Source organism: Cajanus cajan, chromosome 1 (assembly GCF_000230855.2).
Source record: "Cajanus cajan strain Asha chromosome 1, NIPB_CcT2T_4, whole genome shotgun sequence".
Taxonomy (NCBI): Eukaryota; Viridiplantae; Streptophyta; class Magnoliopsida; order Fabales; family Fabaceae; genus Cajanus; species Cajanus cajan.
The window spans coordinates 88,180,554-88,203,961 of NC_138517.1; the positions used below are offsets into that span (position 1 = coordinate 88,180,554).

At 32.3% G+C, this 23,408-nt stretch overlaps 1 protein-coding gene and 1 long non-coding RNA gene across 2 annotated transcripts; one reads left to right on the forward strand and one right to left on the reverse strand.

Annotated features, from left to right (window-relative positions):
• The first annotated feature begins 1,260 nt into the window (after positions 1 to 1,260).
• On the forward strand, positions 1,261 to 3,356 carry LOC109803143 (putative 2' cyclic ADP-D-ribose synthase BdTIR). The gene is made up of 2 exons (XM_020364595.3): positions 1,261 to 2,644; positions 2,843 to 3,356. Exons 1-2 carry the CDS (start codon positions 2,196 to 2,198, stop codon positions 2,937 to 2,939), a joined length of 546 nt encoding a protein of 181 aa, XP_020220184.1. The 5' UTR covers positions 1,261 to 2,195; the 3' UTR covers positions 2,940 to 3,356.
• Positions 3,357 to 11,756: 8,400 nt separating this feature from the next.
• Positions 11,757 to 13,794, reverse strand: LOC109802900 (uncharacterized). Its single transcript, XR_002240123.3, has 2 exons — positions 12,967 to 13,794; positions 11,757 to 12,054 (listed from the first exon to the last, which is right to left on the reverse strand). It is a non-coding gene; the product is annotated as an uncharacterized LOC109802900 (long non-coding RNA).
• Between the last annotated feature and the right edge of the window lie 9,614 nt (positions 13,795 to 23,408).

Consider the following 23,408-nt stretch of genomic DNA (forward strand, 5'->3'; position numbering starts at 1 on the left):
TCTTTTTAGCATACAGATATAGTAGTAGCTCTTAAATTCAAACTTAAAATCATATATATATATATATATATATATATATATATATATATATATATATTATCATAACTAATATTATTATATCAATTTTAATAATTTTATATATAATTACAAGCATATGAATGTGATTTTTTTTTTTTTTTTTTTATCTTGATTAAAGCGTTGCAGTACAACTTGCTATATAGAACTTTTCCGTGAAATTCTTTAGCACTCTGAACATCGTCGCAAATGTTCATACCTTAGTTCCCAAGTGTAAAGGGACATTAAAAACTTCTAACTAAATTTCCACATGACCAATGCATCGAAAGGGGGAAACTGATCATGTTTATATTAAGTAGCGACCCAGAAATTTTAGGTATAATGGGAACAAGATGATATCTCATACTTTGTATGATAAAATTTTAAACAATAAAACTCAAATGACAGCTTGATATTTAGTATTGTTAAAAAAAATGATACATTGTCGTCATAAAAGAAAAAACGATGGTCCCCATACCACCCTTTATAGGTCCGTCCCTACGTATGTTCACATATATTAGAAAAGTCATAAAAAAAAATAATAAGATGAGAAAAATAATACATTATCCTCTTTTGTATCTCTTAATTTTTATTAAGTGATTTTGTTGGTGATTATTGCTTGCTGGGTATATGATTCTGACTTAATTTTGGCAATACTTTTGATAATGATGATTGATTTCATTTTGTAGTTGATAATTTTTTTTGGGATTGCTAGTTTAGTTGTTCTACCTATTAATTTTAAGTTTTTTATTGTATGATGATTGTAAATTGATTTTAAGAGATATGTAGTTATTGTGTTATTTTCATTAAATATCTTTTGATGTCAAAAATCTATTACTTACTTTGATTATGCCGTATATATGAGTTGGAGTACCCCTTATAATATAAGGTATCCTCAATTAATTAGTGATTACACATTACACCATTTGGGTGTGAGATTAATTAATCCACCTATCAATTTGGCTCCACACGCAAGGGTATTTCTAATGAATTTCAAACTTCAATAAATGTAAGCAACAATTGAGTCATATATACGTACCACGGAAAATTTTAAAGTTGAGACCTCTTCTTAATTCAACACTTATCAAGGATGGAAAATTTTTTAAGACTTACAATCGGAATTCTTCATTACTACAGTACCACAGAGAGAAATAATTAATGCAAAGTACTGCAGTATTTATGCTATTAATTATGAGGTGTAATCACAAGTTCGGCGTCCAAAGTTATAAGAAAATACTCAATTTAATATTATAAGTTGTCAAATACTACTGTATTTGAAAATCACCAATTTTTTAACCTTTTCCTTAGCATCTGTAGGTGGTATAAGCCTTATCATTTATTAAACACTTTATTAATAGCAAGTTACATTTAATTATTTTAGCATTGTGCATGTTTAGATTATTTATTTACAGCTATTTTAAATTGTATACAATTAGTTTATAATAAATTATATATAAATAAATATCATATTTAAATATATAAATTATATTTTGAATTTGTGATAAAAAATTTGATATTGTAGTATAATATTTATTATCTATTGATAATTTATTTTGAAAATATTAAAAATTAACTAATAAATAATTATATTAAATACAAATCAAATTAGATAAAAAGTTAAAAAAAAAATCTGAAAAAAAGAATTCATTAAAGGGTCCTTGAGGAAACAACCCTTAAACTTCCCGCAAAATTAAGGTAAAAGAATGACCATGTCAGCGGATTTGTAAACCCAATCTCTCCCATGTAACAACACGCGCGTATCTGTGCACCAAAAAGAGAGAGAAGCCAGGATCACACATACGTGTTTGAAGGAGAAGTGTGGTTCCAAATCTTGAACCATGATGTTCAGAAAATTCAAACGCTTTTACTCTTTTCGTTCTACGTGTTCACGCTTCAAATACCAAGTATTTTCTTGACTTCACCCTAAGCCCTTAATTAATTTCAGAAAGTTTATTTAATGAAAGCCCTTTTCTCCCAAATTTAACAAAGTTGTATACTCACACATCTTTGTACCACATATCTCACTGACATTAAAAACTCTCCCCCACCCGGAAAGAAAACACAACTACAAACAACAAAACAAAGTTTGGTTTGAAAACAAATAAATTAGGTAGAAATTAAGTTAGCTTGTGGAAGGAGCCATGCAGCGTTTGCCCACCAAAGTGTGCAAAATAATGGGTCGTTCAGCATGCGACGTGTTCATAAACCACCGTGGGATTGACACGAAGAGAAACGTTGCGGGTTTGTTGTACGATAATCTTACGAGAATGAGAGTGAGGTCGTTTTTGGACAGCATGAACATGAAACCCGGGGACAGGCTCTTCGACCACATTGACAAGGCCATCCTCAGTTGCAAGGTTGGTGTTGCTGTCTTCTCTCCTCGTTACTGTGACTCCTATTTCTGTCTCCACGAACTCGCTCTTCTCATGGAGTCCAACAAAAGGGTCGTTCCTATCTTCTTTGACGTCAAACCGTCGCAGCTAATGGTCAAGGACAACGGAACCTGCCCTCCTGAGGAGCTCAAAAGGTTCACTTTCGCACTCCAGGAAGCTAAAAACACCGTCGGATTGACCTTCGATTCTTCCGATGGGTAAATATACATATTCATACACATTTTTATTTATTTATTAGTTATAACGATAATTAATTTTGTAAAAGAAAATTTGACCAATCACTTTTAACAATATCTATTTTTTTATATACAATATTTAAATTAAAAAATATTCAAAATCTTAATGTAGTGTGATGTTGGATTTTGATTTTGATGTGATGGGTTTTGTATTTTCAGGGACTGGTCGAAGCTGCTGAAGAATGCTTCAGATGCGGTGATCGTGAACTTGCTTGAGGTAGAGGAAGAAAGGAAGTACGCGAGGAAGAAACGTTGAATGCTTCAATGTTCATATCGTTGGGTATAGAATTCGTTTATTTTTTCCGTATATAATATGGGATCTTAATTAGGAAAGAGACCGTATGCATTCCTTTGACTTCATTCACTCTGGCCTGAATTCGCTTAATAATTGGTTTAGGCTTTCAATTCATTTGTATTACAAAATTCTTTGATTCCTTTCCTCTTTTTTTTTTTCTCCTTCTAGTTTTGTAGTCCTTTGCCTAATTAATTGTATAATTTGTAGATCTTTGTAATCCATTTTACGCTGTATCTTTTGTATTCCATCCCATAATTCGGGATTTATATAGGACATTGTAACAATTACAAGCTTCAAAAACAATAAATTGTAGTTTATTTATATTTATATTCTTCGGCTTATATTATTAATATATTTGTATGTTGAAATCACTGTGTTGAATCCATGATCGGATTATTAAGACAATGTTCTAGTTTCATCTTTAACCAGATTTTATTTATCTTTCGACTAAACTAGAACACTGGTAAAAAAAAATTTTGTTATATGCAAAATGTAATAAAAATTACTATCTTTATTTCTATATAATAGTTGTTTAGATTTTTTCTATACAAACTAAAAAATAAATAAATATTCTTATTTTTTAATAGAATACTTTAAATATTTCTTATTATATCATGTTTCATGATAAATGCATATTAGTTGTTATGTATAAATTAATTAAAAGTTAAATGAGATATAAATATATAATTGATAACACAGTATTATTTTAAAATTTGAAAATAACAAATAAATATAAATAAAATTTATTAAAAAAATGACAAGTAAAAAAAATGAAGGGAGTACAATAAGAAGAAAAATAAACATAGAAAAAAGAGAAGTGTAAAATAATGTAATTAACATGATAAATAAAACAGAAAACAATATTATGAGAATTTTAGATGAAAATACTTGTCATGTCCTTATTATAAACCACAAGTTAAAAAAAAGTGATTATTTTTATAAAACAATTTATAATTTCTAACTTTTTATAAAGCATGAATATATATATATATATATATATATAGAGGAGGGATCCTTTTACTCCAGGAGTAAATTTACCTAAATTTACTTTGTTCAATAAGTCATGTTTTATATCAAATTTTAACGATCCAACCGTTCAAGTTAAAGTTCTTAATACATAGATCAAATCTGCAAATTTTTAAAAAATTTAAAAATCATTTGATACTTCATTTCATTTATATTCTTCGTCTTATATTATTAATATATTTGTATGAAATGAATGTATTGAATTCATGATCGAATCGATCAGAAAGTATTTGAATTTAATCTTTGACGGAAATAACTTTTGATCATATTTTATTTATTTTTTAACTAAATTAGATTAGTTTAAGATGAAACCTTAAAACACTAATAAAAAAAACAATGTTATATGCAAAATGCAATCAAAATTACTATCTTTATACAAACCAAAAAACAAATAAATATTCTTATTTTTTAATAGAATACTTTTAATATTTCTTATTATACCATATTTCATGATAAATGCATATTAGTTGTTATGTATAAATTAATTAAAAGTTAAGTGGGATATAAATATATAATTGACAACACAACAATTAATGTTGTTTTAAAATTTAAAAATAACAAATAAATATAAATAAAAATTTATTAAAAAACTGACAAGTAAAAAAAACGATGGGAGTACAATAAGAAGAAAAATAAACATAGAAAAAAGAGAAGTGTAAAATAATGTAATTAACATGATAAATAAAACAGAAAACAATATTATGAGAATTTTAGGTCGATGAAAATACTTTTCATGTCCTTGTTATAAACCACAAGTTAAAAAAAAACTGTGATTCTTTTTATAAAACAATTTATAATTTCTAACTTTTTTTATAAAGCATGAATTTTTTTTATCCCTATTGTGAATATAAGTATTTTTGTTGTTGTTGAATAATAAGAAGAGAATTTGGAAGAATAAATATTCTCTCTTACCTTTTACTCCTTTTGTCTCGTAATAAGCATGGTCATCCTAGATTATTTTATATAGACAAAAAAAATTAATAAATAGATGGAAAATAATACTGATTTTACAAAATTATATATCCTTATAATTAATTTTTTTTATTAGAAATGATGCAAAACAAAAAATAATTTCTACATAATATTATTATGGATATAAATGAAAAAGAGATAATTAATACTGTATTGAACACTTATTTTGATACTTGTTTTTTTCTTTTAATGCAACACTTGGTATAGGAAAGGAGTATCAATTTTAGTGGTATTTGTGCATAAATTTTGATATGAAATAATATTTTTCATGTCTTCCATAAAAAGTTAATAATAATAAGAAAGATAAAATTGACATATATATCATTATTTTATTTTATAAAATCAATTAAAAAAATTAACTAAAATAACTGTTTATATTATTTTGTATGATTCTATTATACAAGGATCTTATAATAAAAATCACATTAGAAGACTAATGGGAGAGAGTATTTCATTTCAGTATATAACATTATTGTATATTATATTTACTCTTTCATCGGATGTTTTTGAAGTGAACAGATATATTTAGACAGCCAAAATGCTATTCAATACTTATGCGAAGAGAAAAAAAATTGGGAAGAAAGGAGAAAAAAAGAGCTGAAATTAAAATGTTTTGTCTGATTGATGCAAGGGAGAGATACAAGCAGAGAAATTAGAGGGAGTTGCATGTGGTTTATTTTTGCCGCTGAAGGGCATAGATAATGCGTCAAAATAGCGTTGTCCGTAATTTTAGCCTTGATCATGGTTTTTTTTTCGTTTCTGAAATATCCACTACTAATAGCAATGACTAATTTTTTCGCTATGTTAGAGGCACCTTAAAAGGTGAGATAGCCTCAATCATGGTTTAACATTTAACAAATGCATGAGTACATATAGTTGTCCGCTACAATTAAAACATGTTTGGTTAAATACCTTTTTTCGTCCCTGATAATAATTTTTTGTTTCAATTTAGTCCCACTTTAATTTTAGGTCTCAATTTGGTCCCCAATAATTTAAATCATTGCAATTTGGGACTTCCGTCTAAATGATTTAAACGGAGTTAACTGGTGGCCACGTGGATGCCAGGTGGATGTCATGTAGGTGGATCCCAAAATAGTTGAAGACAGCTGGATCCAGAACGGCCCGTTCTGGTTACATTGTTGGTGTGTAAATTTTGTACCTGGAACGGGCCGTTCCAGGTGCAAATTTAACACATCAACAGTGTAACCAGAACGGACCATTCTGGTTTCAGAACGGGCCGTTCTGGTTCCAGAATTTCGTGCAAAAAAAAAATCACTGTACAAAGCATTTCAAACACTAGATTTGGTAATATTGTTAACGGGGATTGATAATTTCAATTGCTAAAATTTGGACTATACAGTGTATCGTTAAGGATGATGCAGTCACTAAGGACAATGGTAACAAATTTTATTTCATTGTTAGTCAAATTAGAGTAAAATAATTTCTTTAAACTTTTTTAGTATATGTTATGTTCTGAATTTTTGTTTTCAGTTTCTGAACCATGTTTCTGTCTTTGAATTTATGATATATTATGAATTTTTATTTTCAAAATTTGAATCACATTGCGGCATTTTAGTCAAGATTTTGAACTGGATAAGTTCAAATCAAAGAAGGATTTTGGAAAGTCTTATCTTATTTGATTTTTTTTTATAGTTTTATTCATAAATGAATATTAATTTATTGTATTTTTTGTTTATTACATTTTTATTAATATAGATATAATAAAAATATATATAATAAAAGCATGAAGTTAGCATTATGGAACGGGCCGTTCTGAATTCAAAACGACCCGTTCTAAAAGCAGAACGGCCCGTGCTGAATTCAGAACGGCCCATTCTAAAAACAGAACGGCCCCGTTCGGGTTTCAGAACAGCCCGTTCTGCTGCACTCTTGTTGTGTTAAATTTGCATTTGGAACGGCTCGTTCCATTTGCAAAATTAACACATAACTTATGCATGCAGAACGGGCCGTTCAGAACGGCCCGTTCTGGTTCCATGTGTATTCATGTCATTTGACATCCACCTATGCATCTACGTGACATTTACCTGGTATCCACGCCAGTAGGTGTTAACCCCATTTAAATCATTTGGACGGAAGTCTCAAATTGTAATGATTTAAATTATTGGGAACCAAATTGAGACCTAAAATTAAAGTGGAACTAAATTGAAACAAAAAATTGTTATCAAGGATGAAAAGAGATATTTAACCAACATGTTTCGTAAAATAATGTTGCATACAAATTCTCGTCTTTTACATAGTCTCCCTTTCCTATAATGACTTTACTTTTAACATTTTAAAAGTCTCAAAATAGTTCATGTTTTTATTTTCTAATATAATATTATTTTATTTTATTTTATTTTTATAATTTATCATCATTTAAAATGTTCAATCACTGCAATGCAAAAATAATACATTCATTAAAAGGATTAGTTATTTTAATAAAATTATATAAATAAAAAAGTTTAATATTTATTATTTTTAATCTGCATGTAAAAATTTCAAACTATAATCATTCTAGAACGAAGAGGTAACTAGTATCTTTTCAATTTTTCAATGTATGCTCGTTGAATTTTATATGAAAAATTAAATATTAAAATATATTTTTTAAATTTTTATAGTTTCACTTAGTTTTTATAATTTAAAATAAATAATTCTTTTTAGTCCATGTAATTTTATAAATTTTTTAGTCTTTTTTACTTATGATTTTTTTTTTAATTTTCTTAGTACTTATTGTTATTTTTTTATAACGTTGTGTGTTTCGTATTGATGTGATAAATGTTTTTAATTTTTTTTTTATAAAAAAAATGTCTTAATAATGAATATTGTATATGAGAATACAAAAGAGACACAAAATGTCAAGATGTCTAATTTAGTGTAACTACAACAAAATAATTCAAAATAAGACACAAAGTTTAATTAATATTTTTGCATTTTAATACAAAAGAGATAATGTACAAAAAAAATAATTAATGATAAAAATTAAAATATTAAAAAAATTATAAATATAGAAACTTAAAAGATTCATCTTAAATTGTAAAGAATAAAAATGATTGAAAAATATAATTATAAAGACAAAAACGATGTATTTTAAACTATAAAGATTAAAAGAAAAATAATTATAGAAAAAATATTTTAACGAAAATAAAATAAATATCTCCCCCTCTTTAATTATTAAGTTTAGGGAAATTTTTACGTTCCAAATTTTTATTAACAATCAAATTTAAATAAAGCATTTACAGTCGGTAATAAAATAATTTCAATATTACATTAAACTAACTTTTATTATCACTAAAATAATTTTTATCAATTAATTTTTCATTAAATATTTTATATTTTCTTAACATTTCAAATACATTTAAAAATGGATTTCATTTTCATACACTACCAACAGTACAAAATAATTAAATGGTCAATAATAAAAAATTTAAAATATAACTTTACAAATAATTGCTACTTCTAGTACTTTTTATAAGAAATAAGTTATAATGTATTTTAACTTATTTTAAAAAATCGGATGTAGCATTATAAAAATTAATAAATTTACTGTATAAGACAATAATAATTAAACAACCATGTAAAGATTATTTATAGTATTAATACATTGTTAGTGTATTTGTACACTATCAATTAATAAAAAAATTATCTATAATTATAATTTTTAGGATAATCATTATAAAAAATTAACAAAATTATGGTATATGATAGTATAATTGGATATTATAAAATAAAAAATTTACTTTAATTTTGAATATAAACAACATAAAATAATATACGTTAACTAAGAAAAATAGTTAATATTATTTAATTGTAATAATTTTATTTAAAAAATAAAAAATTCTTAAATAACATTTTTTTTTCAAAGAGAGGTGTAAATGAAAATTTCACACTTTGAAATGTTTCTAAATGGTTTCCATTAAAATAAAAGATTGATACATAAATAAAATAAATAAATAAAAACTAGAATATGCAAATTTAAAATACCTTAATTAACATCAATGCGTAAATCAATTCATCTAACATTCACTTCATGAATGATAAATGTCGTTATTATTTACTTGAGAGTTGACGGGATAACTCGATAATTACGGAAGAAACCATATCATATGTTTGGAGCCGAATAAAAAAAATATAAAAAAAAAATCATTCATTTCATATATGAAAGAAGAATAGAAATCTTAACACATTTTCTCTTCGTACGACATAACATTAATTATAAGCATATTATCATATCCATAATCAATTTGAAAGAATTTAAATTTTTTGAAATTTAAATTTCTTCAATTTTAATATTTATATATATTTTAAATATTTTATTTGAATAATCTAATTTAAATTTTAAAATTTTAAACTTTTAATTTGGGTATGATAAGTTGTTTTCATAGGTAAAATTGATTATATATATATATTGAGATTTTAAGATTAAATTTATAAAAATAAACATTAGTTAATAATTAAAAATAATATTGAATATTCAATTATTAAAAAATATTTATATATTTATATTAATTTTGAAAAAAATATGAGAGAAGTAGGAGAAGAAAGAGAAAGAAAAAGAGGGAGAAAATACATAATAGAAAGAGAGATGAAGAAAAAAGAGATAGGAGAAAGAAAGAAATAGTGAGAGAGAAAGAGAGTGACGACTGAGAGGGAAGTGAAAAGAGAGAGAGTTGAAATAGAATATGAGAAATGAAAGAAAAAAAAAAATATAAGAGATAAGAGAAAAAAAAAAGATAAACTTATGTATGATGTCAAATATATATATAAAATATTTATTATTAATTTTAATTTAATTTTAATTATTTTAATAGTGATAAAAGGTGAACTTTTTATTTGTGCAAAATATTAATATATATTGAAAAAAAAATACTGTGAACTTTTTATTTACTATAATAATTATAAAGGAGCATTAAATAGATTTTATTATAATTACTATTTATTAATATTTATATTGTATTGCACTTTTAATATAAATTTTTATTTCTTTTTATCATAAATAACAATTAATATATAGTTTAGCTTAAATATTATTAAATACTAATTGTAATATTATTTATTTAATACTAAATCATAATTAACATTAAAATTTTAGTAATTAATAAATGAACATCTAATGATAAGATTAATATAAAATTAGAGCATAATTAGAGTCTCACTTTTTTAATATAAAACATGTAAGAGCTTTAGAGAAAATGTTTTAGCGTAATAAAAGTGTTTTGATAATGTAAAAGCGAAAATGAATTGTTATATTATTTTTGACGCAAACGAAAATAAGGGGAAAAATAAATGTTTGAATCGGAGACAGAAAAAAAAGCTTATAGGACGGCTATAAAAGTGTTTGTAAAGGTAAAAGGTTCATTTCCCTTCTTCTTCACTCCAATTAGATTAACACTAACACTTTTTTTCTTTTAGTTGGAGACTAATTATTAATTGGATAAATGTAAATAATCTTAATTTCCATGATTTTTCGTAATAAAATAAAGTGTGGGAGGTACGCGCATAGAGGAAGTGTACGTGCAAGTGCAAGTGCAATAACCATAACCCATTAACCCCTATGTTGTAATTGCTGGTTGACATTTTGTTATGATTAGTGAATCGCATGTCAACAAATTAAATTTCGTGCTCTTTTCGCTCTAATTACTCATACCACTTCAACCCACTCAGAAAGTCGTTATTTCTCAACCAAGTTTTCTTCAATACACAGATACAGCTTTCATGCATTATATTTGAATGAATGGTCAGCATTGATTATCAATGAAGGGAATAGAAGATTTTGCTAATCTTATTTTTATGAATTTTAAAACATTCCATTCCTCAAATGAAATAGATATGTTTATATTTGGAAAATTTTCATAGGTTTTATGTGTAATATCCCAAAATTTTATTCAAATGAAAAGAGTTATTTATTATGTGAATAAGTATTTTATTTCCGTATTTTACTATTCATGTATATGTATTTTACTATTTACATATACGTATTTTACTATTTATGTATACGTATTTATGAATAGTGTTTTACTATGTATGCATAGTGAAAGGCTGCGTTTTCGGGGGCTGCGGACGTTTGAAGTTTCAAAATTATAATTAATTTGAATATAATAATGAATAGTGCATAGTGCATAGTAACTTATAATATTATTTTAATGAATAGTGCATAGTGCATAGTAACTTCATAAATTCTATAAATAGGGACCTAAGGATTTTAAATGTAATATCCCAAAATTTTATTCAAATGAAAAGAGTTATTTATTATGTGAATAAGTATTTTATTTCCGTATTTTACTATTCATGTATATGTATTTTACTATTTACATATACGTATTTTACTATTTATGTATACGTATTTTACTATTTATGTATACGTATTTTACTATTTACGTATACGTATTTATGAATAGTGTTTTACTATGTATGCATAGTGAAAGGCTGCGTTTTCGGGGGCTGCGGACGTTTGAAGTTTCAAATTAATTATAATTTTGAAACTTCAAACGTCCGCAGCCCCCGAAAACGCAGCCTTTCACTATGCATACATAGTAAAACACTATTCATAAATACGTATACGTAAATAGTAAAATACGTATACATAAATAGTAAAATACGTATATGTAAATAGTAAAATACATATACATGAATAGTAAAATACGGAAATAAAATACTTATTCACATAATAAATAACTCTTTTCATTTGAATAAAATTTTGGGATATTACATTTCTAAATGTGACACCCTCTACCCCAACACATTAATAAACATAAACTATATTTATAAAAGATTTTCATAAAATGATATAAAATAATAAGTATCATAAGGTAGAAGATGCACATTCATAATTCATACACATAAATATTAAACTCAAGAAGTTATTATAAAACAAAGATTATAAATTAATCCCAGTAAAGGTGGCAGTGCCTCCTAGTTAGGAATCAATTTATAATTTATTAAATTACACAAGAAAAGAAAATATTTTTAGAACAAGAAAGACATAAGAGAAATCCTAGCTAAACCCGATGTCACATCCTATCAGAGCATGCCCCAAGAAGCCTTTAGGCCTCATCACCAACATCCTCATGATGATGATCACCTGCAACAAAAATTTAAACATATACAAAAAAAATAACAAGGGAGTGAGAAACATCTCACTCAGTTGTAGATGAAGAAATAAAAGTTAAATAGCACACACACATAATCATTATCATATATAATAATTATTTATCATACAATGATGTCATAGACTCAACTCATAAATATATGCATGTGGCGCCATACGGAAGTTCACATATCATCATTGGTGACCCTAAGGCACACCTAGTTAGCATATCGTGGGTGACTCAAAGGTACACCTTGTTAGTCGTGGGTATGCGGCCTCAGCGGCACACCTGGAGTATATATGCATATGATGCATGTCATACAATCATAAACTTAACATTTAACATGTTACAGAATTTCCTATAATATACCATATCATAAGCATAATTCATACTTATATTATATTTTATTAATCCAATAGTCCAAAAGTCCAATAATTCAATAGTCCCATAGTCCAAAGGTTCAATAGTCCAATAGTCCATTGTCCAACAGTCCAACAGTTCAACAGTCCAAAGGTCATTAAGTCAAGGGTCCAATAGTTCAAAGGTCTTTAGGGATCATATAATTTATATTTCATGGTATAATTAAATCCTTAAGTAAAATAGGAAGCTTAATGAAAATAAGGAGGCTCGGCCTTCCATTTAGATAATAAAGTCTAAATTTATAAGTTAATAGGAGGCTTAGTCTTCTATTCAATGAATATTTTAGAATAGTAAAAGTGAAGTTATCCATTAATTATAATTATTAATTACCGCAACAAGAAAATCAAGTAGTACAAATAAAACACAGTAATAATGTATATTCAAATAATCAAACAACAAACAAGGGATCGGGAGCCAATCCAACAAACAGACTATTTAACAATTATTTCTACACCCCCAAGCAAGGTTTCCCACTCCCCCCTTACCTGGATAAATAGGAATTTGGGCAGAATCTACTCTCTTTCTCCTTAAACCGGAACCGGAACTAGAGCAGAACCTTCTCTATTCTCCTCCTCTTTTCACAACCTAGGCAGAACCTTCTCTCTTATTTTCTCTTTCTATCTCTCTAGAATTCCTTCTCTCTAAACTTTTCTTCTCCCTAGTTATGAATTTTCAAAATCCTTAGGTCCCTATTTATAGAATTTATGAAGTTACTATGCACTATGCACTATTCATTAAAATAATATTATAAGTTACTATGCACTATGCACTATTCATTATTATATTCAAATTAATTATAATTTTGAAACTTCAAACGTCCGCAGCCCCCGAAAACGCAGCCTTTCACTATGCATACATAGTAAAACACTATTCATAAATACGTATACGTAAATAGTAAAATACGTATACATAAATAGTAAAATACGTATATGTAAATAGTAAAATACATATACATGAATAGTAAAATACAGAAATAAAATACTTATTCACATAATAAATAACTCTTTTCATTTGAATAAAATTTTGGGATATTACATTATGCACCACAATTTTCATCATAAACTTACCCCCTTGTAAAAAGAAAGGAAGAGATATCAGTAAAGTGATCCTAGGTACAATCATTAGTTGGAGTTGGATCCAATTTAGGACCAACAAGTAATCAGCAAAGGACTTAAATTAAATAATAATATAATTTAAAAATAAAATATTAAAAGTTGTTACGGTCTACAATAACCTGTAAGTTTCCTCGCATATATTATATAAGTTTTCAAAGCTGTGTATAATTTTTTTTTTTGTTTGCACTGAAGATATTTTTAATTAATAGTCAAAGACTAATTTTATTTGAAGTAGAAAATTTATTTTTCTTTATAAAGTTTTTTTTTGCATATAAATGATAAAAGTCAAACCCTTAACAACATATTTAAATAATTCACCTATCTAACAATGGTCCTTCTTTCACTGTTGGGCATGCGTTTCAAGAATTGCGAGATTCGTTCTCCCATGTTTATTTTTAGCTCGGGTCCACATTTCATTGGAGCTTGGTTTAGATGGTCCAGACACACTATGGGCTTAAACCTACAAGTGAATGGTTTTAAGATGGTTTTGGGCCTAGATGTTTATTTTTTAATTTGATTTTTTTTTAAAAAAATTGTTAGATATCTGATGATCTAAATTAAACTAATCCAATCAGAATCAAATTAATTCGATTGGATTAAAAAAAAAAAGGTTATAAAATTTTTACAAGCCGTGAACAGTCCTAATTATGCATTATGGCAAATGAATTGCTTGACGAAGCAGAGAGCGAGTGTCTTAGATGGATGAGCCCTACTTTTGAAGGTTTGGTTTGTTACAAGGCATGCTAGCTTACAGAGTGAAATGCAGAAGCACATGCCATATATATTTTTTATTTGATTTCGCACCCATGTCTGAATCACATGCTTATAAGCACGCGTGCAATATAATTCTCTTTTGATTCTGCATACTATTCACATCCGATCCTTTTTATGATTTTTTTATCGCGGGGTTCAAACACAAGTGAAAATGGCTGTGCATGCTCATACTGGTATATATTTTGCATGTGAGATAGCTATATCTTATATGACATTAAATTTTTTTGGATACTCTCGTATAGTTCACTAACAAACTTCAATAAAATTAATAGATAACCGAAATTCTTAAATACATTGTTATGAATTTAATTTCTATTTTTAATTATTTGTAAAAAAAACTTTGTTAAGAAACGCAATACTTATTTGGATGATCTTTATATTTTGAAATAATTTTTATTATCGTTTAAAAAAATTCTTGATGTCAATTAAAATAATATATAAAAATATACAATTTTAATTAAATAAAAGTCCACTATATAGAACTGTATTTATATTTAATAATATTGTCTCTTTCTCTTTAACATGAACATATATCATGTTATTCAACACAATCCATTTTCATTCTTATTAATTTTTGTAGCTCATTTTTCTTTCCATTTCTCACATTATATTCATCTTGTTTTACAAATTTTCTTTTCTCTTTCTATTTTTCTCTTACTTGTAGAAAAATTATTAAGAAAAAGCACACAAATAAAAATAGAAATTCAATGTGCGTCCAAACCTCTAAAGAATGAAAATGAAAAGATAAGAGATGATAAAGAAATTTTGGATAATTGGAAATATGTTTGTTTGAAATAATAAATAAATTGTTGCACTACCAAAATCATTATTCTGAGAGTAAATTTTTGGCAAACCTATCTATAAGTCACAACTGGCCCCCCATATAACTGGACTTCTGCACCTTGAACATGTTTGAAACTCACAACTCTTGCTCAGAAGGACAAAAAGAGAACAGGAAAAGAAGAAGAAAAGTTTGAACCATAGGAATTGAAAGTACCAAAAAATTAAAAGGGAAAAAAAAAAGTCTGCACCCACACTTAATTGGGCGATCACAAAGCCAACCAGATTGTGGCATTTGTGACTAGAACCACTGTCCTAAAAGCAACTTTAATTGTGTCACACCATTGATGTAATCTATGTGCCATAACTACATCCCATTTCCCAATATTATCGCAGCATCATGGTTGCAATTGTGCACAAGTCTTGCTTAAAAAGACAAAAAGAGAGGAGGAAAAATTAATTTAGACCATAAAAGCACCGAAAAAATTATAAAAGTAAGAATATAACACACCCTAAGCTAGCTAGGGTTCAAAAATCCCACCAAAGCTCTCATTGATAATAATCCAATTAAGTATGCACTACTAAATATATTCCCACTTGTAATAAGATGGTTAAAATCAAATCAAACATTATCAAAACTTTAAATCCCAATAAAACCTGAAATTTATTTAACCCAATTTTATAAGTTCATAATATATATATATATATATATATATATATATATATATATATATATATATATATATATATAAAAGATAATTAACACTACAAGAAATGTTGCATCTAGTGACATACAAAAAGTGTCACTATAAATACAATATATGTAAGTATATGTCTATTTTACATATAGTTACACACAATTTTAGTGTTGATTTTGAATGAGATTTAACAACATATTTTGTGTGTCACTATAGTCTATACCCACACTTTTTAATAAGATACCAACATATATTGTAGTTATTATGTGGATAAAAGTAATTTTTAGTGACATGTATAGTATCACTATAGGGTGTGTGTCACTATATGACAATTTTATTGTAGTGTAAGTTTGCATAATTAATTCATTAATTAACATGATGTGGCTTTGCTACCATGATATTATTCAAAATTAATTATATTAAAATCTAAATCAAACTTAGAGCATGCTGTAGTGTTCGATTGACGGCATAGACATTTCCAGTGCCCAAGTTGCACTGCTATGTTAGAAATTTTATTTCTAATAATTATTGTGGGTTGCATATATTATTTGTAGTATTTATATTAGTTATTTACATTTAGTTGGACTCAATAAAAGTGATTTAATTTTAGTGAGCCTTTAGACTGTCAACAGGAAAAAATGATATGGGCCCATATAAGTGGAAACTAGAGTTGGCCTGTTAGGGGTTAATGGGAACCCTAATAGGTTTAAAATCATAAAGATGGTCATGGTCCCCAATATGCCAAATCAGAAACACACGTCTCTCTATCTCCCCATCAGAAGAGTAACATCAAGTCTCATCAAGGAATCTAGTGATTTGGCTAAGGAAGATCATTGCACCAAAAGACTATTCTGCTGCAACCTTTTGATCAACGTTAATAGATACAGGTATGTATTATTAACATTAACTCTGTAATCTGAGACAACGGTTCTTAATATTGACTAATGGAAAATTTCTATTTGGCTTAAGAAATTTTATCCCAACATACTAAACATAAGACTAAGGCCTAAGGGGTCAGATGAGGAGCACCAACTAATTATACTTCCTTTTGTTTCTCTTTTTTATTTCTAATGGCTATAGTTTAGTGATGAGGCATCTATCAAAAGTTTGAAAACACATCATGAAACTAGAGTTCTAATCTTTCATAAACTCTCAGTTTTTCTAGGTTTGTCATATGCATATAGAATACGTGTTAGTTTAAGATTTCATAATATCCTGAAACAGGATGTACACATTTAGTTTAAAATTGCATAATCTCTTACCCCTTTTAGATAAGTGTGGAATACCATCGTTGACATTTTCCAGAGAAGTAATTAAAGATTCCTCAAGGCTTTGAACTTGTTTCGTCTGCATCCCCGTGTTCTGTATGGTTTTTTTTTTTTTTAGCATGAAATTTGTGTTTCCGGAAATTTTCTGTGGCAGGTAGTGATTTTATGCCCTGATTTTATTTCCACGTTTTGGTTCAAATAATTTGCACTTTTATTTTTTTCCCGAATCAAACACTCATATATTCAATTGAGAACAATCTTGTTTGAGTTGTATAACTATTATAGACAATAAAACTCTCTCTTTAAGCATTTAATTTAACTGTATACTCTCAGAACTAAAATTTAAAACTACTAGCTAATTAAAATAACTTCAAACTAGTTGATCACGTCTCAAATCATAAATCGATTTCCTTGCGTTAACAAATTATAGGTATTCATCTAATATTTGTAGTTTAGCGTTTAATTTAGAATTCATCTTAATATTATAAAATTGTTACTGTTCTTACCGGAAATCTGCTATAGAGGTGATTCGCCAGGTAAGATCAGTGAGCCTCCTTCACTGGTATGCTGGTGCTCCAAGATAGGGGTGGTACCTGCAAAAGAGACTCCGATGCTAAAGTTAGTGTTTGTGTGAGTATTAGTCTCGTATAAGTAATGCACGTATCTAGGTGTGAATTAGGGTTGCTTTGGGCCTTGGCCTGAGATGAGGTGTAATATGATTAGATAACGGACCTCGTCCGGGGCGAGATCCTCGGGGATCAGTTATGATTCGCTTAAGTACCGAGCTGATGTCACGCGGTGCGTGTCCGAGGTCGGCTTGCGTTATGGTGCCGAGCTCGGAGCTCGGTTACGCAGTACGGATAGTACACTAGCCCCTCGAGCTCCGAAGACTGTAGGTCGAGGAGTTAAGACCGAGCTCGTCAGGGAGCAGTGACCTTTCGCGCATGCTTGCCTGTCAAGATGCCATGTGTTGAAACTGTCGCCTCGTTCTCGAGAACGTGCAGGCGGCATGGTAAAAAAATTGTATTTTTATCTGTTTGATGACGTGACCTCTTTGGGCCGATGTCGCATTCCGATGTCCATATTTCATGGCCGAGCTAAGGGACTCGACAATGATGAGTTTACTGCTTGGTCAGGCTGGTAAACCTTTGATTGAGTCAATAGATTGGTGAAGGACAAGTCGGCAACTTGGCTGGCCAGTACACTTGCCCCCCAAGCACCGAGTGATGTCAGAGCGAAGGGGCTTCTGAGGAGCTCCCACATTTGTTGTTTGAAGGTTCAAGCTCGACCTTGGTTAAGAAAATGTGATCTTAAGGTTCGGACTCGACCTTGGCATATCAAGGTTCGAACTCGACCTTGGTTAAGAAAATGTGATCTCAAGGTTCGGACTCGACCTTGGTATATCAAGGTTCGGATAGTACACTAGCCCCCTGAGCTCCGAAAACCGTAGGTCGAGGAGTTAAGGTCGAGCTCGCTGGGAGGAGGTGACCTCTCGCGTACGTTTGCTCGTTGTGGTGACACGTGTCACGACTGTTCATTTTCCGAAAACGTGCGAGTGGCGTGTCATGGGAAATGACGGTTATGCAATGATGAATTTGTGATTAATTGCGTTGTCAGGCGTTCCCTTAGGTTGACACGTGGCACGACCGTTTTGAATTTTGGGAGAAAACTTTCTTTTCTCTCATATGCGCCTCTTCGCCTCTCACTTTGCTCGCTTTTCGCTTTTTCAGCTTCTTGCGTACGCTGTTCCTCTCGTTTTTCTGCTCATCTTCCGTCTCCGTTTCTGCCGTCGTTTCCGGTAACCCAGTCACTGTTAGGGTTAATTTCTGAGGGAGAGTACGAGGTACTTCCTTTCTACAGTATTCTTTTTTCTTCTTCCCCAACCTTCTTCAAGTCTTTCTTGTCTTTTTCATGGCTGGGGGAAGTAGTGCCGGTTCTTCTGCGCCTTCTCGGGGCAAGGAGAGTGGTAAGACGGTGGCTACTGGAAAATCTGCCGCCGAAAAGAAGGATCCGCCCCGGGGCCCGGAGCCAGGCATTCCTGGCTATGATTGGGTCAAGTGCGAGGTGGGGGGCATCCAAAGTGTCTTTCGGACCTTTCTTGAGGTCAATAGGATCGCCAGGTCGTGCAGGGTTTGCGACCCTTCTATCTCCCGAATGATCCGGCTTGAACCCTGTCAGGCTGGTGAGGGTGTGTACATGGGGAAGTCTACCGATTCTCCCCATTTCTATATGTACTATTGTTTCTTTAGGGATTTAGGTGTCTGTCTTCCTCTCACTCAGTTTGAGTGTGATTTTTTGAACCATGTCAACGCGGCTCCTTACCAGTTGCACCCCAATAGTTGGGGTTTCTTGAGGGCTTTTCAAGTCCTGTGTACAGTTTTAGGAATAGAGGTATCCCTTCCCGTCTTTCTTCATTTTTATCAGTTGAAGTTAGGCGTTCCGCCATATGGCATTCTGTCCTTGAATGGGAGTAGGGATGGAGGTTTGTTTACCCTCTACTCCCAGTCATATAAAAATTTCCAGCAAGAGTTTTTCTGGGTTGCTCTTGTGAATGTTGACCCTTTGGAGGATGGGGCGTTTTATTTCGACGGGCTGCCGAAATTCCCTTTCTACTAGTGCCCCAAACCGTCTAGGTTTCATGGGGTAGGCCAGGTGAAACTGACGGTCTCGGAGGTGGCCGCTATCGACAACCTCGCTGCACTTCCTCGCCCACTGGATTGCAAGCTCGTTCTGTCACTTGCGAACTCGGCATACAGGGAGAAGGATTTGGAGAGTGAGTATTTTGTTTTTCGGTGGCTTGGGGTTTGTGTAGCTTTCTTTTGCTGATGTGTTTTGCTTCTTGTCTGTAGGTATCATGGGGAAGAATTTGTGGCGCGAGCTCTAACATCGCTACAATGTCACAGAACTCGAGGTCCCCGAGCCTCAAGAGGAGGATGTTCCCCTTCTAAAGGTCAGCCGAAAGAGGAAAAGGGGAGCGAAGGAGGTCGGGGGGACCTCTGCCCCTGCGGATGCCGAGGAGGTGACCTCGACGGCCGCTGATGCGAGTGTAGTGGACCTTACTGAGAGTCCAGCGCCCAAGGAGGCCCCTCAGGTGGCTTTTGAGGAGGTGGTTCAGGCTGCCAAGGTGGCGATTCCGGCCACTAAGTAGGTCCCCCAGGCTGCCAAGGTGGTGAGAACCCTGTTACTGTTACTTTTGTAACGTCACTTATTGTGTTTTTCTGTGTTCTGACCTGGGGCCGTCTGTCGCAGGAGGGAGATACCGCCAAGGCGGCGACGCAGGCTGCTGGGCGGGTCGCCCAGGCTGCCGAGGTGGCGGTTCCGGCCACCGAGCAGGTTCCCCCTGCTGCTGAGGTAAGTCGTATTCCCTGACTTTCGTGGTTTCCTGTTTGTCATCTTATCCCTTTTTTTGACATGGGGCTGGTTTCCGCAGGCGAGGTCGGAGGTTCCCTCGTCCCCCGCTGCAGCTTCGGCACCGCCGTTTGGCTCGTCACAGGTGGTTTCCCGGAGCCGGTACTTGGCCCATCGCTTCGGGGGGCCTCTCAAAGGTGCGGCTGGACCATATGAGCGCTTCGGCTGCCCTGGAGTCCCTGTGGAGCGCGGGGGTGACCGCTGAGAAGTTCTTCCCTCAGGGTTCGTTGAGCTCCGAGGACCAGGGGCTGATAGAGGAGGTCGGCCCCGAGGATAGTTTCGATGCTGCTCAGGTCCTGTTGCAGAGGGCTATGGGCATCCTAGGCCACTGGAAGCCGAGGTGGGTCAAGCAGCAGGAGGGTCTGGCCAAGCAGTAAGAGGAGCTGCCTAAGCTGAGGGGCCGACTTCAACCCTGGAAGGATGCAAATAAGATCCTGAGGAAGGAGAACAAGGCTCTCAATGTTGCTGTTGGTGAGGCGAGGCGACAGGAGGTGGAGCTTCGGTCTGTGCGGGGCGATCTTGCAAGGGTGCAGAAGTCTCTTGAGATCGCTTTACGATCCAACGAGGCTTATGCTTCCCAGGTGGGGGAGTTGCAAGAGCTCGTCGCCTTCTCTCGGGGTCGCGCTCGCTCTTTGGAGGATGAGGTGACGTCTTCTCGCAGCCAAGTGCGGGCTCTGGAGGACGTTGTGACCTCTCTTAAGGGAGAGTTGGCGGCGACGACTGAGGAGCGCCTCCGTAGCGAGGTCATTCTTGGTGGCCGTGAGGACGAGATTGCCACCTTGAAGGCGGAGCTCGCGGAGCTCGCGGCGGGGAAAGCGGCCACGGAGAAGAGGCTCGCGGAGGTCGAACGCTCCGTTCTGATGGAGCACAAGAGGGGCTTTCAAAAGGCTACTTGTCAGGCACGTCTCCTGGCTCCCAGGTTCGACTTCTCCTCCTTGCATGTGGAAAAGGTCGTCCGCTTTGGGGGGCTGGTCAGGGAGGATGATGTCGATGACAGTTCGAGTGGAAATGCCTCAACCTAGGCCGTTCTTGTTCTCTTTTTTGCTTTATGTTTTCCTTTTCTTGACTTAATGTATTGAACCTTGGAAACTTTGCCTCTATGGATATATGTGTTTTTCTTCGTCTGCGACTTCGTCTGTTTTTCGACACTTGCGTGCTTTGAGACATATGTTTGATGCCCCTGGTGTGCTTTGGATTCGGCCTAAGTTTGAGTGACCCATTGAGAGTTCGCACTCGTCGTTAGATTAATATGTTAGGTTTTGTATCCGATCATAGGTGAGGGTGTTAGGGTTCGAACTCGACCTCAACTTTGAGGGAAAACGATTGAGTTGCGCTTGTGCTCGATTTCCGTTGTGTATGCATTCTGATGTCTGTTTTCTGAAAATTTCATGAGGGTGCGGATTTGACCTTGATAGCGCGAGGTTCGGACTCGACTTTAGGTTTTCGTGGAGGTTCAAGTTTGACCTCCAATTTGAAACGATTGAGCTGAGGTTCGTACTGGACCTAAATTTTGAGTGAAACGATTTGATTAAGGTTCGAACTCGACCGTTAACGAGAGTGCCTAGATTCGTATTCGACCTCGGATTATGTGGTTCGAATTCGACCTTAGATTTTCGTGAAGGTTCAGACTTGACCTTAGTAAACCGAGGTTCGAATTCGACCTTAGATTTTAATGAAGGTTCAGACTTGACCTTAATAAACCGAGGTTCGAATTCGACCTTAGATTTTCGTGAAGGTTCAGACTTGACCTTAATAAGCCGAGGTTCGAATTCGACCTTAGATTTTCGTGAAGGTTCAGACTTGACCTTAATAAACCGAGGTTCGAATTCGACCTTAGATTTTAATGAAGGTTCAGACTTGGCCTTAATAAACCGAGGTTCGAATTCGACCTTAGATTTTCGTGAAGGTTCAGACTTGACCTTAATAAGTCGAGGTTCGAATTCGACCTTAGATTTTCGTGAAGGTTCAGACTTGACCTTAATAAACCGAGGTTCAAATTCGACCTTAGATTTTCGTGAAGGTTCAGACTTGACCTTAATAAACCGAGGTTCGAATTCGACCTTAGATTTTAATGAAGGTTGACCTTAATAAACCGAGGTTCGAATTCGACCTTAGATTTTCGTGAAGGTTTAGACTTGACCTTAATAAACCGAGGTTCGAATTCAACCTTAGATTTTAATGAAGGTGGACCTTGATAAACTGAGGTTCGAATTCGACCTTAGATTTTCGTGAAGGTTCAGACTTGACCTTAGTAAACCGAGGTTCAAATTCGACCTTAGATTTTAATGAAGGTTGACCATAATAAACCGATGTTCGAATTCGACCTTAGATTTTCGTGAAGGTTCAGACTTGACCTTAATAAACTGAGGTTCGAATTCGACCTTAGATTTTAATGAAGGTTGAACTTAATAAACCGAGGTTCGAATTCGACCTTAGATTTTCGTGAAAGTTCAGACTTGACCTTAGTAAACTGAGGTTCGAATTCGACCTTAGATTTTAATGAAGGTTCAGACTTGACCTTAATAAACCTAGGTTCGAATTCGACCTTAGATTTTAATGAAGGTTGACCTTAATAAACCGAGGTTCGAATTCGACCTTAGATTTTCGTGAAGGTTCAGACTTGACCTTAATAAACCGAGGTTCGAATTCGACCTTAGATTTTAATGAAGGTTGACCTTAATAAACCGAGGTTCGAATTCGACCTTAGATTTTCGTGAAGGTTCAGACTTGACCTTAGTAAACCGAGGTTCGAATTCGACCTTAGATTTTAATGAAGGTTCAGACTTGACCTTAATAAACCGAGGTTCGAATTCGACCTTAGATTTTAATGAAGGTTCAGACTTGACCTTAATAAACCGAGGTTCGAATTCGACCTTAGAATTTA

Coding starts and splice junctions, on each gene's coding strand:
- LOC109803143 (XM_020364595.3), top strand. CDS start 2,196: ATGCAGCGTTTGCCCACCAAAGTGTGCAAAATAATGGGTCGTTCAGCA. Junction 2,645..2,842: donor ACCTTCGATTCTTCCGATGG/GTAAATATACAT, acceptor TTGTATTTTCAG/GGACTGGTCGAAGCTGCTGA.